The sequence below is a fragment of the Cyanistes caeruleus genome, chromosome 21, assembly GCF_971803275.1.
Source record: "Cyanistes caeruleus chromosome 21, bCyaCae1.hap1.1, whole genome shotgun sequence".
NCBI lineage: Eukaryota > Metazoa > Chordata > Aves > Passeriformes > Paridae > Cyanistes > Cyanistes caeruleus.
This window is the reverse complement of record NC_141721.1, coordinates 5,302,048-5,319,677: the sequence shown is the minus strand read 5'-3', so window position 1 is coordinate 5,319,677 and position 17,630 is coordinate 5,302,048. Positions and strand designations below refer to the sequence as shown.

General features: G+C 55.4%; 3 protein-coding genes and 2 non-coding genes across 15 annotated transcripts in view; 4 read left to right on the top strand and 1 right to left on the bottom strand.

Moving 5' to 3' along the window:
- The first annotated feature begins 100 nt into the window (after window positions 1–100).
- Window positions 101–5,934, top strand: TSR1 (TSR1 ribosome maturation factor). The gene is made up of 15 exons (XM_086858868.1): window positions 101–255; window positions 330–433; window positions 736–952; window positions 1,033–1,167; window positions 1,458–1,885; window positions 2,128–2,287; window positions 2,596–2,756; window positions 3,041–3,237; window positions 3,480–3,642; window positions 3,866–3,976; window positions 4,297–4,429; window positions 4,786–4,902; window positions 5,157–5,297; window positions 5,405–5,479; window positions 5,573–5,934. Exons 1-15 carry the CDS (start codon window positions 150–152, stop codon window positions 5,749–5,751), a joined length of 2,427 nt encoding a protein of 808 aa, XP_086714994.1. The 5' UTR covers window positions 101–149; the 3' UTR covers window positions 5,752–5,934.
- LOC111937991 (small nucleolar RNA SNORD91 family) lies at window positions 3,296–3,384 on the top strand. The gene has a single exon (XR_002868825.1). It is a non-coding gene; the product is annotated as a small nucleolar RNA SNORD91 family (small nucleolar RNA).
- LOC111937990 (small nucleolar RNA SNORD91 family) lies at window positions 4,477–4,569 on the top strand. Its single transcript, XR_002868823.2, has one exon. It is a non-coding gene; the product is annotated as a small nucleolar RNA SNORD91 family (small nucleolar RNA).
- The window catches only part of SMG6 (SMG6 nonsense mediated mRNA decay factor), a 105,503-nt gene continuing 93,682 nt past the window's right edge, over window positions 5,810–17,630 (top strand). Inside the window, exons 1-8 of one of the 11 annotated variants that reach the window (XM_023939221.2) lie at window positions 5,810–5,892; window positions 9,420–11,172; window positions 12,984–13,176; window positions 13,886–13,996; window positions 14,693–14,799; window positions 15,398–15,476; window positions 16,189–16,299; window positions 16,896–17,108. In XM_023939221.2, coding sequence (XP_023794989.2) covers window positions 5,829–5,892; window positions 9,420–11,172; window positions 12,984–13,176; window positions 13,886–13,996; window positions 14,693–14,799; window positions 15,398–15,476; window positions 16,189–16,299; window positions 16,896–17,108 — 2,631 coding nt within the window. In that variant the 5' untranslated portion in view covers window positions 5,810–5,828. Of the gene's footprint in view, window positions 5,893–8,248; window positions 9,097–9,419; window positions 11,173–12,983; window positions 13,177–13,885; window positions 13,997–14,692; window positions 14,800–15,397; window positions 15,477–16,188; window positions 16,300–16,895; window positions 17,109–17,630 lie in introns of those variants that run through there. The other 10 variants (XM_086858859.1, XM_086858860.1, XM_086858858.1 and 7 more) reach the window with 10 other exon arrangements.
- On the bottom strand, window positions 6,267–8,357 carry SRR (serine racemase). Its single transcript, XM_023939223.2, has 6 exons — window positions 8,169–8,357; window positions 7,596–7,699; window positions 7,404–7,523; window positions 7,238–7,312; window positions 6,811–7,020; window positions 6,267–6,550 (listed from the first exon to the last, which is right to left on the bottom strand). The coding sequence occupies exons 1-6, from the start codon at window positions 8,200–8,202 to the stop codon at window positions 6,353–6,355; spliced, it is 741 nt and encodes a 246-aa protein (XP_023794991.2). The 5' UTR covers window positions 8,203–8,357; the 3' UTR covers window positions 6,267–6,352.

Below are 17,630 nucleotides of genomic sequence, written 5' to 3'. Positions count from 1 at the left end.
CTTCTTTCCGGGGCTCCTTACCCGGGGTCCGGTCCCGGTTCCATCCCGTCCCCTCCCTCTCGCTGCCCACGTGCGATCCCCGCGAGTCCCCGTCGCGCCGGAAGTGACGCACGGTGGCCGCGCCGAGGTGCTGGCGGGGAGGTGGCAGCATGGTGATGGCGGCGGGGGGCGCGCACCGGCCCGGGCCGCTCAAACAGCAGAACAAGGCGCATAAGGGCGGCAAGCACAGCGGGTCCTCGCAGCGCCGCGCTGGAGGTGAGGCGGGACGGGCTCCCCGCGGCTTCCCCGCCGCCCTCGGCCAGCCTGACCGTTCTCTTCCCCCCCCCAAGGCCGCGTCCCCGTCAAGGCCCAGCCCCGCCGGCGGCTTCGCGACCTGAACAGGGTGGACCGGCGGCATCAGGCGCTGCAGCTCCGCCGGCAGCGCAAAGAGGCGGTGAGGAAACCGGGGAAACGGGGCGCGGTCGGGCCGGTTTTTGCGGGGGAGCTGGGAACGGGTCAGTTCGAGTCTCTGACTCCAGGGGGCTGGAAATGGGGCCGGGGGGGGTCTCAGTGTGGGCAATGCAGCCGAACCGGTTTGGGTCTTTGCGGGGGAAACGAGCGGGTGCCAGGGCCGGTTGGATTTCGGTCAAGGGAAGCATTTCTCGGGTTGCGGTGTGGGGGAATCAATCTGCCCTTGATCCGGGGCGGGAGAGGAGCCGGTTTGGGGTGGCATTGACGCTCTGCCCTCGTGTCCAGGTGCTGGCGGAGAAGCGCAGCCTGGGCAGCAGGGACGGGCCCCCGCACCTCGTGGCTGTGGTGCTGCTGCACAGCCGGGCTGCAGCCCACGACTCCCTGCGCCTGCTGCAGAGCCACGACTCGGGCGTTGTCCGTGCAGATGAGGGCACAGCTGGCGGCTTTGCCCTCCTCTGTCCCCGGCTCAAGCAGCGCTGGCGCTTTGTCACAGCCCAGGCAGGTGAGGAGGCGCTGCTGTTGGCTGGGTTCTTGGTTCTGGTGCTCCTGGCAGCCCCACTGATGAAGGTGTTTTGGGTGCAGGAGATCTTCACACTGTCTTAGACCTTGCCAAGGTTGCTGACTCCCTGCTGCTCCTCCTGGACCCTGTGGATGGCTGGGACAGTGCTGGGGAACACTGCCTCTCCTGCCTCTTTGCACAGGGGCTCCCCAGTTATGGTGAGAAGTATTTTGAGTTTCTGGGGGTGCTTAATGGAGATTTATTGTCACAGTAATTACATTTCACCTGTGTCAAGTGAAAATAAATTCCTTGAGGTAGAAATTCTTTCAGTTTATGGTCATTGCTCCTTGTCCTGTTGGGCACCACTGAAACCAGTGAAAGTCCCTTTGTACCTTGTGTTGCACATCTGGCCATTTGGGCTGCTGGCATCAAAGTACTTGTCTGTGTTTGTAAAAAGGACATCAGAAGTTTTAGGATCTGATCCTGACCTCTGTTCTCTGCTTGGCAGCTCTGGCTGTCCCAGGAGGTACTGACCTGCCCCCTAAGAAGAGGATAGATGCCAGGAAGAAACTCTCCAAATCCATTGAGAAGCGTTTTCCCGAGGCCAAGCTCTTCCCACTGAACACGGAGCAGGAATCCTCGCTGCTCCTGAGGCACCTCAGCTCCCAGAAGCAGAGGCACCTGGCTTTTCGGGATCGCCGTGCTCACCTGCTCGCCCACGCTGCTGAGTTTGTGCCCAGCCAGGACAGCCACCTGGTTGGGACCCTGAAGGTGTCCGGCTTTGTGCGGGGACAGACCCTCAACGTGAACAGCCTGGTGCACATCGTGGGGCACGGGGACTTCCAGCTCAGCCAGGTGGATGCTCCCCCTGACCCGCTCTCTTTGAACCCACGAGTGGTTAAAGGACAGAAGAGGAGTCAGGACATGGAGGTTCAGGTGTGTGGAGTGAGAGCTTTGCCAGTCCTCTTAAGACACAAGGCTTCTCAACTTTCATTGGGGGAAATACAGCTGGGGGTCTGTGGGTAGGGAGAGGGAAAAGGGAGTTTTATTCGTGTTCTGCTGCTGGGCTGAAGTGTGTGGTGGAAGTTATGTCACGATATCATGGAGTTTCACTTGAGACTGACTGCAAGCTTCAGTTGGATGTGTTCAGATCGAGGAACTCTGCTCTTGCCCTTCAGGACGGCTGTGGAAATGGTGCTGATGAGATGGAGGAAGATGTCAAGGTTCTGATGAAGGCAGATCCCAGCAAGCAGGAGTCTCTGCAGTCAGAAGTGGTTCCTGATCCCATGGAAGGGGAGCAGACGTGGCCCACTGAAGAAGAACTGCAGGAAGCAGAGGGTGAGCAGAAGCAGAGATAGTTCTCTATCTCTTCCTTGTCCCTCTTAGGAGTGTTGTTAGAAACTTCTGTCACCAGGGTGGCTGTGAAGAAACATCTTAGTTGGGATGGTTTGCATCCCCAGTCCCATCAGGTGGCCAGCAGGCTGTGTGGTTTGCCTGGCAAATGAACAGATTCTGGCTGTCCTGACAAATTCTGTGCTGGAAAAATAGCAATTCTGGTCTAGATCTTATTTTGGCTGTCCTGGTATAAATATTGCTGAGGGGAGGGAGAACTGTTCCTGTACTAACCACTGGTGGGAATCCTACAGATTCTCTGAAGGCAGACAGGAGGGTGGTGAAGGTCCCCAAAGGCACATCCAAGTACCAGGCTGCCTGGATTGTGGATGATGAAGAAGGCAGTGAGAAAGATGACGATGATGATGATGATGATGACATGGATGATGATCTGATGGAAGAGGCAGTTTCTCAGGTACCTCCAGGAGCTGATAGTACAGGTGATCTCCAGGCCATTATTCCATGTTCTAGGAAGATTCTGTCCTTCTAACTTGCTTTGTCTATGCAAGGGCATGATGCAGAGTCAGGATTTGCCTGGATTTCCACTATTAAATCCCCACATGTAGCACATTGTGTCTTTGGCCTGTTAGACCCCAAAATGATGGGCTGGGGTCCCAAACCCACAGTGTGAGCACGCCCAGGGTGCCAGTGCTGCATGCACAGCTCTGTGCTCACAGGCTCTGTGCTGCCATGTGCCAGGAGGGGGAGAGCAGTGAGGAGGAAGCTGGGGAGGAGGAGAGCGAGACCATGACCGTGTCCGAGTGCCTGCGGGATGAGCAGTATGATGAGAAGATGGAGGAGGATGAACAGATGCTGGAGAGATACAAACAGGAGAGAATGGATGAGATGTTCCCAGATGAGGTGGACACACCACGGGATGTTCCTGCCAGAGTCAGGTAAGAAATGGGATGCTTTGCTGGGAGTGGAGCTGGAACACCTTTCTGTTTAATTTGGTGAGGAAGCCTGTGATGTCTTAGCCGTGGTGTCTGAACCTGGCTGAAGGACTCTTGTGAAGACTCTCTTTGGCTCTGAGGCTTCAGACAAGTCACTGGTTGTCAGGGAGAGCTGGGAGGTGGTGAAGGATGGGATTCACCTCAGTTGATGAAATAATTTGTCCTTCCTGCTCTCTGTTCTCAAGGTTCCAGAAATACAGGGGGCTGAAAAGCTTCCGGACTTCTCCTTGGGACCCTAAAGAGAATCTTCCAAGGGATTATGCCAGGATCTTCCAGTTCCAGGACTTCTCCCGAACCAGGAAGAACCTCTTCAGGCAAATAGAGAAGGAGGAGACTGAAGGAGCTTCGGTAATTCCCTTTTGCTGATCTCTTTCCCTGCTGAGTTCCTTTGCTCCCGATAGGAGTGACTTACCAGGGAGGTGATAAGTGGGGTGGATCTTTCAGCCAGCTGGTTCTTAGCATGAAGCCCTAAGTTCAGACAGTTTTCTCCTGGACTCCCTCCCTAATCCAGGCACATCTTGTGACACTTTTTTTTGAGAGAAGCATTCACAACCTGCTGCTGTCTTGGCAGGTGGGCTGGTACGTTACACTTCATGTCTGCAATGTCCCTGTCTCGGTGATGGAGAGCTTCAAGGAAGGGAAACCCCTGGTCCTGTTCTCGCTGCTTCCCCACGAACAAAAGGTGAACAAAAGGGAAGGTACCTTGTAGGCATGTGCAACTCCTTGTTCCTTCAGGCTGCTTGTCTTGGGGAGGATCTGGCTGCAGAGGGTTTGGGTTAAAATCTCCCCACATTGCTCCTGTTTCAGGGCAGGTCAGAGCATGCAGAAGCTGCTGGGGGCAGGTTCAGGATAAAGTGTCTGAGCCTGGCACTGGTGACCAGTGACCTTTTGGGACCCTCTTTTCGAGGACATTCATCTCTGCTGCAATGTCCTGTTGCTTTCTGCTGCCCACCATCCCCTGCCAGCCCTGCCAGCAGCCCCTCACTGTGCTGCCTCTTCCAGATGTCCGTGTTGAACTTCCTGGTGCGTCGGCATCCGGGCAACAGCGAGCCAGTGAGGGCCAAGGAGGAGCTGATCTTCCACTGCGGGTTCAGACGCTTCCGAGCATCCCCCCTGTTCTCCCAGCACACCTCAGGTTTGTCAGGGACTGCCTACAGCAGGAGTGGGGTTGGGAATTCTGGAGCAGGAAGCCTATGATGTCTTAGCCATGGTGTCTGAACCTGGCTGAAGGATTCTTGTGAAGACTCACTCCTAGGCTCTGAGGCTTCCAGGGCAGGCACTAAATCGTGGGGAGTAGAATGGCTTGGGAAAGGTGGTTCACTGATCCAGGCAAGGAACAGGTTCCATGCCAGAGGATCACCTTCATTCCCAGATACTCAGTGCCAGCAGAGGAGGGGTGTTAGTTGAACAGGGAAGAGTGAGCTCTTGGGGTGTCCCACAGCTCTGAGGACTGCTCTTGGCCTGAATCTGATCATTGCTGTTCTGTCCTAGCTGATAAGCACAAGCTGGAGCGTTTCCTGCGCCCAGATGCTGCCCTGGTGGTGACTGTTTATGCTCCCATCACCTTCCCTCCTGCCTCAGTGCTGCTTTTCAAGCAGAGAAATAATGGTGAGTTGATAAATGCTGAGGAGGTGCTGTCTGGGAAACAAACTGTCCCCATACCCTCCTTACAAGTGCATCTCTCCAGAAAGTATGACTTGAAAAAGCTGTCACCTTCCTGCTGTTTGAGACGAGCTCCTCTCCATTCCTGTCATCACTGTCCCTGCTGTGGGGTTGCTCTGGGTGCAGCCCTTTGGGGAAGGGGTTTGTGGTGGGGAAGGGGCGATGGAAGCACCTGGTGCATTGGGGACTCTGCCTGGCAGGAATGCATGACCTCATTGCCACGGGCTCCCTGCTCTCCGTGGACCCCGACAGGATCGTCATCAAGCGCCTGGTGCTCAGCGGCCACCCCTTCAAGATCTTCACCAAGACAGCTGTCGTGCGATACATGTTCTTCAACAGAGGTACAGCTGGGCTCTGGTGGAGATGGGGCTCTGGAAGTTCTGTCCCTGTGGTTATGTCGGTGCTGCACAGCCTGTTCCTCACCTGCCTTTCGTGTTTCCATCTCCAGAGGATGTGATGTGGTTCAAGCCCGTGGAGCTGAGGACAAAGTGGGGACGCAGAGGGCACATCAAGGAGCCATTAGGTAGGTTTGATTTGGTGTTTATCTCTGTGTTGCTGGCATGGTGTGGTCCTCCTGGGCCAGAGAGACTGCTAATGGCCTCTTCCCTCTGCCTAGGGACCCATGGGCACATGAAGTGCCACTTCGATGGGCAGCTCAAGTCCCAGGACACGGTGCTGCTGAACCTCTACAAGCGCGTTTTTCCCAAATGGACTTACGACCCTCATGTCGCGGAGCCTGTGCCGTGGGTGAGGAGTGAGAGCACGCTGCCAGAGCAGGAGGTGGAAATGGAATGAGTCTCCAGCATGGCTGGAGTTTGTGCCTTGGCTCTCTGGATGCCGTTCTTGGCCCGTGCGCTGTGAGGACAGCACTGATGCCTTGGAAGTGTTACTGCTGGGGTCTGTACAGGGGCAGCTGCATCGCCAGCTGCTGCTCAGGTACTAGCTACAGTTATTTATTTTAATGGAAAATGTCAAAAATGCCTAAGTGCCTTTGTCGTGGTGGTGGCCAGGAGGCTGTGTGCACCCCTTGAACTGAACCCCCTGGCCCACTGGGATTGTTTCAGTCCCTCATGCCCTGCCACGTGGGGGGTGTGGGGATTTTGCCGTGTGAAGGAGTTTGCTGGCAGTTCCTGTGATGTTGAGGAAGAAGAGCCAAGTAGCAGCTGGGGAGGGTGACTGAGTGCAGCTCTCTGGAGGCCTGGCCCAGAGCAAGGCAGCTGGGGAGGGGAGAACAGGCAGTGCTTTGTTTCCAGGCTCCCCACAGAGATCAATGCCAGCTTCCCTTGTCCTTCCACAAAAACTCACAAACGTTTGGGCTTGATCTGTTTTTAGTAGCGCACAAACCACTGCACAAATTCAGAGTGAGGTTTTCATTCCTTAAAACGCCCCTCCATCCTCATTCTGCTTTCCCAGAGAGGTCTGTGAGCCAGGTCAGGGATCTCAGGTCCACATTTCCCCCACACAGCACGATGCAAATGTTCTGCACGTCCCAGGGGACGGCCTGGAACCGCTCCGAGAGCACAGCCGCCAGTCCCACGCCTGCTGTTGGCTCAATCAGCAGCTTCATCCTTTCCCACACCAGCCACGTGGCTCGCTGTCAGGACAGGGCAGCAGCTGTCAGCCCAGCAGCCAGCACAGGCTGCTCCAGGGCATCCCTGTAGCACTCTGGGAAGGGAGGGCAGAGCTCCCAACAGCCCTTTCCAGCTGGAGACAGCGTGGGTGTCACAGCTGCAGTGGTGCACAGGGGCTCCTGCTGCTCTGGGAGTGCGTTGGGGTGAGAGCAGAGGGGCAGAGCAGGGATGGAGGCAGCTGTCTGCTGGCAGCTACCATGAGAAGGGAGCTGGGAGCCTTTACCTTGATTTCTTCCTCTGAGACTGTCAGGACATCATCAACCAAATCCCTGATGATGGGCCACGTGTTGGGCCCGATGCTGGTTTTTACTGCGTCTGCAATGGTATCTCGCGGGTGGAGGTTGGGGGTCAGCTCCCCTCGGACCTTGGACTGGTAACAGTCATCCACATTGCTTGGCTCAGCAGCAAACACTTTCACATCTGGCCTCAAAGCCTGGGGAGAACAGGAGGAGCAGTTTGGGTGACACCAGTGTGTGCCTGTCCCCCATTTCTGTGTGCAGGGGGCTAAGCAGACCCTGCTGCTGCTGCCATGCAGACCCTAGGCACCCACAGATTTTCACTGCAGGACCTTTCTAATGTTAAAAACTGCTGCCTGCCTTGAGGGTCCTGCCCTTCCCACAGGGAGATTTCCTGGATAAGCTCTTGCCTACCTTGATGGCGACTGCTATTCCTGCAACCATTCCTCCGCCTCCGACAGGAACCACCACCGCATTTACATAGGGTGCCTGTGTAGAAGGGGAGTGTGAGGGTTTCTGACACTTTGTGTCCCCCTTTTTGCTGTGCCCCTGCAGGGGCTGGGCTGTGCATTCCCCTCACCTGCTCCAGCACCTCCAGGGCAATGGTGCCTTGCCCTGCGATCACCGCCGGCTCCTGGTTGGGGTGCACCAGGACTCCTCCTGTCTCCTGGACTACACTGGATGCTGTCTCGGCTCTGGACTAAGGGAAGCACAGCAGTCACCTCTCACTCCGGCTGGGCAGTGTCCCTGGGCAGTCTCCCCTGTGCCTTACCTTGTCACTGGGGTCACACGGCACCAGATTGGCACCATAGGCACGGATGGCATCTTGCTTACACTGCGGGGCTGTCCGGGGCACCACGATGTAGGCAGGAATCCCTGTGGGATGAGAGAGGATGTGAATCCAACAGCCTGAAAGCCACAGCAGCCAGTTTGAACCGCAGGAGCAGGCAATGCCTCGTCTCTGCCAGCTCCTGCATGGGCTCAGGAGAGGGATCTCCATCCTCTCCAGATGAACCAGCTCTGCATTTCTCTCAGAGCTGGGCTTGAGGTCGGGGGTGCAGGTCACCTTCTGCCTGGGCAGCACAGGCGAGCGCCTGTCCGTGGTTGCCGCTGCTGTGTGTCACCACAGCTCGGGGCAGCTCCCGGCCCGTGCGCCCGCTGTGCTCAACCAGGCTCCGCACCGCGTTCAGGGCTCCGCGGATCTGCAAGGACAGCACAGGGCCCCGTGTCCCTACAGCCTTCCCTCGGTGCCGGGCAGCACCTGGGGATGGGCGGAACGCGAGTTTCCCTCTTGCAAAAAGCGATCTTTGCCCCGGGGAATTGCAGCGCCGCCATCCCCGCGCACCTTGAAGGATCCGGTCCTCTGCAAGAGCTCGCATTTGAAGAGCAGCCTCCGGCCGGCCATGCGGTCCAGCCCGGCACAGGTGAGCAGCGGGGTGCGATGGATGCGGCCCCGCAGCCGCCGCTCCGCATCCCGCACCTCGTCCAGCCCCAGCCCCAGCGGCGGCGCGGCCCCGTGCGCGGCCATGTGCGCGGCCCCGTGCGCGCCTGCGCGCGGCAGCAGCGGCGGTTTGTCCCTACGCGGCCACCGTCGGCGCCGCCCGCCCCCGGCGTAGCCAAGATGGCGGATGGGTTGGAGCGCGTCCGCGTCTCGGCCGCTGAGCTGCGGGACATGGTGGCGGCGCAGGCCCGCGCGGCCGGCGGCGGGCGAGGTGAGGGGTGCCGGGGGCACTCGCGACCCGCTGCTGGGCCGTCCCTTCCTCGCAGAGGCAGCGGCCCGCGGCCGCGCACAGCCCCGCGGCCGCGCTGCCCGGCTACGCCTGGGGTAGGGCTTGGGGCAGAGCTGCCGCCCCGCCGGCACCGGCACGGGGCTGTCCGGGATGCGAGCGCACGGCCGGCGCCACACCGAGAACGGGGAGGCTGCGAGGCGGCCGGAGCTGCTTTGCCCCGGGATGGTCGGTGGCAGCCCCTCGGGGTCCTCCGGGCCCAGCCCCCGGTACCGGCGGAGGTTCGGGGCTGCGGCCGGTGCGCGGTACTGACGGGGAGGAAGGTTGGGGGATGCAGCGGGGAACAGCCCGGCTTTGCTGGGTCGTTTAACCGTGCGTGGTCCGGCGTGGGCTCTGTAACGACTTTCTGTGTAAATACAGTTAAAGGAGGAGGAGAGAAACGTTACCGGATTGTGAGCAGGGGAGAAAGGCGATTTGGACTCCAAATGGTCTGGTGGGGATGGCAGCTCCTGCACCAACAGCAGCCAGGCGGCTGCTGCTGAACCGGTGGGGATACAGCTTTACTCTTGCTGCATGTGCTCAAGTCTCGAGTTGGGCTTTGCCTGCCCCTTGTTGGTGCTTTGAGGCAAAACCTGTTGCAGGATGGGATTTGTAAATGGGTCGGGCCAAGGATTTGGTCAGCTGTGTTAGACTTTCTCGTTTTCTACTCTTATTCTGTGATTTCTCGTAAATACTGATATAGATTTTCACACCTCTGTGGACCTGCCCTGAGGGTGGCAGGCTCTTTGCCTTGACTTGAATATTCATCATGGGATTTTTTTGTCTGTCTATTCTCTGGGAATAAGTTTATTCTGTCTGTTTTTCTCCAGAAAACATGAAGGAGGTGAAGGAGCCGAGGCATCGCAAAGACAACAGGCGCCCAGACCAAGAGATTTACAAGCCCGGCCTGTCCAGACTGAGGAGCAAACTTGTGTCACCAAAGCAAGAGGCCCCAGAGAAGGAAAGGAGCAGAGCTGAGGAGGACAAGGAGGAGAGTGCTGGGGACAAAGACTCTGTGGGAGTGGGAGCTCCAGCTGTGGAGGACTGGAACAAAAGTGATGGCCCCAAGCAGAATGGTCCTTCACAGGAAAAGGAAGAAACAGAGACCAAAGGCAGCCTGCAAAGCCAGGAAAACTCATCCAAGCAGCCTATCGTGGATGAATGGTGTCCAAAAACCCCCAGGAGAACCAAGAAACCGGACCAGCAGATCTACCAGCCTGGGAAACGCCTGTACTCCACTGCTAAAGAACCCTCCCTGCTGTCACCTGGAGAGGAAATCACCGGGAGGATGGAGCAGCTGAAAGTGGAGGGAGATGAAGAGACCGAGAAAGGCGTTGGTAGAGAAAGCAACAGGAAAATTAAATCGAGCAAGGAGGATAGAGAGGGGAGCCAGGCAGGGGAAGCAGTGAAAGCTGCCAGGGGGGATAAAGGGAGACGAGCAGAGCGAGGTGACAGGGTGAGGAGGACGGGGGATGAGGTGCTGCCGGGGAAGCTGGGCTCCACCAAGCGCTATTCCCGCACGGACAAGCGGCGGAGCCGCTACCGCACCTGCAGCACCAGCTCAGCTGGGAGCAACAACAGCACGGATGGAGCCCTGCTCGTGGATGGGGTGGAGAGGAGGCAGGAGCGTGCCAGGGAAAGGGTACGTCCTAGGAAACAGCTCTCTGTGTCCTCCACTGACTCCTTGGACGATGACAGGATTGATGAGGCAGAGGTGTACGTCTCCAGCAGGAATTCGGACAGGAGAAGGCATTCGGAGCAGAGCCGAGCTTCCAGGAGTGAGAACGAATGGAGCAGCAATGGCAGGGAAGTCAAGGGACCCTTTCGAGTCAAATTTGTCAGTAGGACCATGAACAGGGATGTCAGCCTGGCAGATACAGATAAAAAAAGGTCACTGAAAGACTTAGAGGTTTCAGAGGCGAGGAGCCAGAGCAGGGAGCCCCAAGGGAGGGGCCGTGGGATTCTGTTCCTGCCTGCCAACACGGACCTGTCTGCCAGCTCAGTGGGTGTCCCTGAAGCCACTCACCCTGGCCCCAGGCTCCTGCTGGGTGGGGCTGGCAGCAAAGGCCCCCGGAGCCGGGGCCGAGGTGGCACTGCCCGCCGGCTGTGGGACCCAAACAACCCGGACCAAAAACCTGCCCTCAAGAGCCAGACTGCTCAGCTTCACTTCCTAGACACGGATGATGAAGTGAGCCCCACCTCCTGGGGGGAAGCCCGCCAGGCCCAGCCCTCCTACTATAAATTCCAAAACTCTGACAACCCCTATTATTACCCTCGTGCCTCTGGGCAAGGCCCCCAGTATCCCTATGGTGGATACTCCCTGCAGTATCCTATGGGTCCAACCAATGGGGTGTACCCAGGAGCCTATTACCCCGGCTACCCTGGCCAGGCAGGGCAGTACCTGTGTGGCCCACTCTCTCCCACTCCTCTGAGCCCCGAGATGGAGCAGCAGATGAGGAACATGCAGCAGCAGGAGCTCAGCAAACTCCTGCGTGAGGCTGGCAACCAGGAGCAGCAGCTCAGCAACCTCCTGTCCAGAGACCGCATCAGCCCGGAGGGGCTGGAGAAGATGGCCCAGCTGAGGTTCGTGGGAGGGCTCTAGAGGGGGAGTGAGTCATTTCCAGGGTGAAATACAGGAGAATGGTGTCTCCCTGGGGATGTCTCAGTGTTTGGGAGATGTGGCACTGGGTTGCCGGTTTTTGGTGTGCTGGGTCTGTTTGCAGTGTGCCAGTGGTGTGTGGGTGGTGGGAGGAAGCTGTGGGTGAGGATGGATGTCATTTCCCTGGGCTGGGAGCTAAGGTGTGGCTTCTTGTGCTCAGTGAATGCCTTGCAGGGATGCAGAAGAGCAAGACAAGCATCTGCTGCAGATTTTTGGCTCTTGCTGGAGCTGATGTTTCTCAGTTCCAGTGCTCTCAGTGTTTGTTGTCAGACTTCTGCTTTCTTACCTGTCCTTAGTGTGTGCTCAGGAAGCATTCCGTGTGTTCCTGGGGCTGTTGGTGGCAGTGCCTTTCCAGGGTAGTTTTGCTCTTGATGCCACTCAGTGTGGTGACACTCGAGGAGGAGTAGCCTGGTGATGCCAGTCTGTCAGGAGAGAAGTTGCTCTGGGGGGTGGTTAACATGGCTGTGACAAGTTTCTGCTTGGCATCTTTCATGTTTATCTGTGACCTCTGTGTCTGCAGGGCTTCTCTGGAAGCTGATTTTCAGAGCTGACTGGCAGCAAATCCAGCAAGTGAGCTCATTTCAGGACTTGTTCTGTGTTTTGGGCACCTGCTCTGTAGAGCACATGCTGGGATATGTCTGTGATTGAAGCAGCACTAGAGGTTTTAGGTCTTCCTTGAGGTGCTGAAGTCACCCAGAGCTGTTGTGTGGAGGGAGAGGAAGCACTGTGGAGTGCTGCTGTGGCCTGTGGAAGCCCACCCTGCCCTGGGAAGGTGGGCACAGTTGACCCTGTCCTTGCTGGCAGTGTCCCTTGTGTCCTGCCTGTGTCCAAGTGCCTGCTGCCAGCTGTGTGGGGACCCCTACCTGACATCCATCTGCAGAAATGTCCATTTCCTTTGTTGTTTGTGCTGTCCAGGTATGTGTGCAGGGTCTGGGACTGTGTGGGGTCAGGCAGCCCATCCTGGCTCTGTGCAGGAACCCACCAGCTTCTTTCTCTTACCCTGTCAGGCTCTTCCAAGCGTTCCCATCCAGCTTCACTCCGAGCTTTACCATCCACGCTCTCCTAGTGTTTCTGTAGGACTTGAAAGATGATAAGGAATAAGGCAGGAACAGCTGAGGATCCCCTTTGCCATGAATTTGTTCCACGTGTTTCAGAGCTGTTCCTAGCCTGCAGCTATTTTATTAAATTTGGGGGAGGAATTCTGCTCCAGCATCCAGGCAGGGCTGTAGGCAGCTGACAAGGGGAATGTGATTTCTGGGACTCACAGGCTTTATTTCCATTGCTCCCAACTGGTTCATTTTTGAGGAAGCAGGGTCTGTGTCTCTTCTGTGTATTTTGGTTGGATGGAAGAGGTGGGGGAGGATCATTTTAATGGCACGATCTCTGTTGCCCTGTGCTTCTTTGCATTCTGGTTCCTGGCCCAGACCTTGTGCTCAGAAGCAGCAGAGCCTGGCAGTGTGTGTGTTCTTGTGTTGGATCAGGGGACACATGTGCCTTGCTCTTTGCCAAGCCTTGATCCATTCTGATTCACCTGTACAAGGGAGATGCTCCTTTTGGATTTCCCCTGTTGGAGCAGGGTGGGTGTTAGATTGCAGCAGCTCCCTGGGGGATGTGTGTGGATGCACTGAGTGCTGCTGGCAGCTGGATGTGAGCAGCAGGTGGTTCAGCACGTGTTCCCTGTGTTCCTGGGCAGTTGCTGTTGCATTGACCCCTCCCTGACTGTGTTTTGCTGTAGGGTTGAGATGCTGCAGCTCTATGAACGCTGCATCCTGATGGATATCGAGTTCTCTGACACCCAGAACGTGGACCAGTTGCTGTGGAAAAATGCTTTTTACCAGGTGATTGAGAAATTCCGGCAGCTCCTCAAGGACCCTCAGGGGGAAAATGCCCAAGAAATTCGGAACAAACTGCTCTTGCTTCTAGATGAGGTAAGAAGAGAGAAATATCCCCAGATTCCACTAAACCTTTGGGTGGGATTGACTGGTTTCTAGAAAGGGATCGTGTAATGGGGCAGATGGTCATCTTTATCTTATTCAAGCCTCCATGTGCCTTAGGTCATCCTTATGCAAAGAGAACACTCAGACACATTGTGGTTAAGTGGGACAGGTATAGGTCGAAGTAGACATCTGTTACAATTTAAATCAGGTTTGTTTTGGTGTGTTTGTCTTAATTAGAAATTGATTTAAGCTATAATGAAACGAATGCCCTGAAGTGGAGCTAAACAGAAGCATTCCTGGAGGTGTTTGTGCCAACTTTACCAAATTTACTTGGAAATCATTGTATAAAACTGCAGCTCAGTTTAGTCTTTGTACCAGGTAGGCTGACAGACCTGAGAAGATACCTTCTAAAGAATTAGGGTGAGAAAAGGAACTGCTGGAGGCCTTTAGTCCACCCTCCTCCTCAAAACAGGACTTGTTAAGCACTAAATCAAGTTAGTCCTGATTTCGTGTAGCTCAGTCTTAAAAACCTCTGAGGCTGGAGATCCCCCAACATCCTTGTTGTGTTCTGGAGAGAAACAGCCCAAACCTCAGAGAGATGGAACTCCTTTCTTGTACATGGCAGAGCTGGTGTGGTGATTTTGTGCTTTTCATTAGAAGGATCATAACATCCAAGTCTGTGTGTGCGTGTGTTTTGCAGGGCTCTTCTTTTTTTGACGGCCTCCTCCAGAAGCTGCAGGTGTCCTACCAATTCAAGCTCGAGGACTACATGGATGGGATGGCCATCCGCAGTAAACCTCTCAGGAAAATGGTAGGTTGGCTTCCTCCTGGAGACTTCTCATCCTGGTGATCCTGTGCAAGGTGCTACACTCAGTGTGCTGCCCTGGCCAAGGCAGCTGTACTTCAGACAGAGCCAGTTTGTTTGCAGGGAATCTTTCTCAGCTGCTGGAGAACTCTGCACTCTGGTGCAGTAACATTTCTTAGCTTCCTTTGCAAAGAACTTGTTTTGTACCAGCTCTGTAGGCAGAGCTAATAAAGGAAAGTGTCCAAAGGCACTTTTCTGAGATATTGAACGTGTCTTTTTTCTGCCTGTGGAATCCAGAATAATGAGGGAAAGCTGGCAGTTGTGCTGCCTCCCTGACATGTTGCCCTGAGCTGTGAGTGCAGGTGCAAGGGACAGCTGGGAAGGGATATTTTAGTCCAGCTCCATTCCCAGAGAGATGTGTTTATTTAACAGCTGTCCTCAAATTGGTCATGGACTGAACAAACCCCCCTTCTGGAGAGAGATGGGATATTGTGTCAGAGAGGAGGTGTTCTGGGGATTGGCTTGCCCTTACAAATGCTGAACCCGTGCAATGGAGCCTTGTCATTTCATTCTGCTGCCCTTTTGTGAGACCTTCAGTGTGTCACTGACCTCCTCTTGGCTCTGTACAACCCCTGTGGGCTCGCTGGGTCTGCAGGTGAGTCAGGGCTGTGTCTCAGGTGGTCCATGGCTGCTCTTTTGCAGGTGAAGTACGCCCTGATCAGTGCCCAGAGGTGCATGATCTGCCTGGGGGACATCTGCCGGTACAGGGAACAGGCGAACGACACGGCGAACTACGGCAAAGCCCGCAGGTAGGCACTCAGCTGCTGTGTGCCTCCATTACAGCTTTGCCTCTGGATACCAGGGATGGATGGCATTTCATCCCTGAACTTGCCTCTAGCCAAAGGAGTCTTTCTCCTCCTTTTTAAAGTCTTTCCACTCCTCTGTTGTATTGCAGTCTGGTAAAGCTGGAAGGTGTAGCTGAGTTTTGCTGTTTCCGAGAGCAGGCTCCCAGATCCAGTCATCCTCCATCTAGAAGTGGAGGAGGTGGAAGTTGTGCTGATCCTGCAGCAGGGTTTAGACCACTGAGCCTGGCAGAATTGCTCTTTTATTTTCTGGTGGTTTTGCATCTGTATGCTCTCAGTCCATCAGAACTTAGCAGCACTTGTTGGTCCCTGTTTATCTGTGGGGTGAGCCAGGTGTGTTTCCTTCTGCAGCTGGGTCTGCCCTCTCTTGCCCAGGATGGGCACAGCTCACTGTGCTCACACCTGCAGGCAGAGGACGCTTGTGGGAAGGGCCAGTTCCCTGCAGAAATGCCAATTCCAAGGGGAGTTCTACATCCTTGAGGACAGGGAAGGCAGCATGATGTCCTTCCAGTAATCCTTTCTCTCTGTTTTTACTCTTCTCCAGCTGGTACCTGAAGGCTCAGCAAATTGCTCCCAAAAACGGCCGCCCCTACAACCAGCTGGCACTTCTGGCCATCTACACGGTAAGATGCTCCTCATGCAAGGATTTGCAAGCACTGGGAGAGCCTCTGGGATAGCTGGGAGATTCCATCTGGTGGAGAAAGGCATTATTGAGGGCAGTGCTCAGATGGTTTGGGTTTTTTCTTAAAAGAAAAAAAAAAAGCCGATGGCAGGAAGTGCTGTGTGGATTCCAGCTGCTGTGGCTTCAGGCTGCTTTGTCAGATACACGCTACTCCCTCAGGGATTTTGGGGGCTGTTTTGTGGGCTGCTGAAAGTGTAATTGTTTTAAGTTGAAAACACAGCCCACTTTTTGCCTGAGATTTTTGTGCTCAGAGCCATCTGTTTGCTATCTTATCACTGAACCTGTGGGCATTGGTCTAAGCACCATCCACACGTGACTTCCCCGGGTTTCAGTTGTGCTGGCTACTCCAGCCATGAAGGAAAACTGACTCCAGGGAAGATGTGGCAACAGATAATGGAAGCATCATGCTGGGGCACAGAGGCTGGCAGGGATCTGCCAGTTCCCAATACTGGAAGATGGTGGTTTAAAGTAGAGCAGTTCAGAAGCACTTTTCCTTCATGACTGGGAAGGACCTTTCTCACTGTCTGTCTGCTCCAGACAGTATTGACAGTATTGAGGGTGAGGGAAGGGGAAGCACATGGGAACCTGGCTTTGAATGCCCCAGGAGTGGCAGTTCTGAGCCACTTGGTATCTTTTTGTTGTGTTTTTTGCAGAGGAGGAAGCTGGATGCTGTGTACTACTACATGCGCAGCCTGGCTGCCAGCAACCCCATCCTCACTGCCAAGGAGAGCCTCATGAGTCTGTTTGAGGAGACAAAACGCAAGGTGAGTCTTGGAGCTGGGCTCTGGGATGCTGAACCTGCCTGTGCTACCTGTCCTGTGCTGAAGAGAACGGTGGCTTTTGGACTTGGATATACTCCTTACCTACTTCTAAGAAATTTCATGAGAGATGCAGCCTTCAGAGTGATGGTTTTGGGGTGGTTTGGGCAGCTGAATCCGTTGTTTCTGGGTCACAAGCTGATTTAGCTGAGCTCAGCAGGGGCTGGCAGTTGCTGTGGTTTGCAACATGGCCTTGGCTTGTAGCACAGTCACTGCTTTATTCCACAGGTGCCCCACACTTGTGGGGATGGATAAGGGAGGCTGCAGAGCCTTTGTGCCCCAGGGAGTCACCCCAAATACAGCACATGGGCTGCCACACGCTCCTGGGACTGGACACAGCTTTTCCTGTCCTGGGGTAGCTGGAGTTGAAAGCTGCTCACCTTTCTCTAGAAGCGCTGTTCTGTAGAGTCAGAACCAAATCCTGTCCATGAGTTAATGTGGTTGTGAAGCAGGGGAAAGGGCTGATTTTTCTGTGTGTATGAAATGATGCACTTTCCTGACCCTTGATCCCTGGGTGATCTGAACGTGTCCTGTGTGCCCAGTCTGAGCAGATGGAGCAGAGGAAACGTCAGGTGCTGGATGTGAGCCCCAACCGCCGGGGCAAGGGCAAGAAATCCACCCTGCGACAAGTGGGAGATGATGCCACCAGGCTGGAGATCTGGATCCATCCCTCCCACCCCCGCTCCTGCCAGGGCCACGAGTCCGGCCGGGATTCCGAGCAGGACAACGGGCTTGGGAACCTCAGCCCCAGCGACGTGAGTACTGCAGGAGCCGGCGCTTGGCTTCGCTCTCATGTGTTTGGAATGCAGTGGAATGACACTGGATCTGTTTTGCTTTCCTGTTGCTAAATTTTCCAGTGTTTTGGCTTTCCCTGTGGGAGCTGTGCCTGGGTCAGGCTGAGGAGCTGGTGACCTCGTGCCTCTCGTGTTTAAGGCATGTTGTTACCATCCCTTTCTTGGCAGCGTGCGCTGGCGTGGCTGATGTGGAACAGGAGAGAGGCACAAACAGAAGATGCTGTAAAATGTTTCTGCTCTGAGGGCTCTAACTTGGGTGAGGTTCCCAGTGGGAAATGAGGTCAGGTGCTGGAGACCAGGGTTAACAGTGACCCTGGCAGTTCTGAGGCTTGTTCTGGAAGTGTGTCACTTGTCCCACTGCCAGATGATTGGAGGTTTGCACTGGGAATGTGAAAACTGTGGTTTCAATTTCCAGTGTAGGTGTTACATTTGCATAACTTGCTCTGCTGAGAGGCCAGACCAGCACCTTTCTTTTGCAAGAGT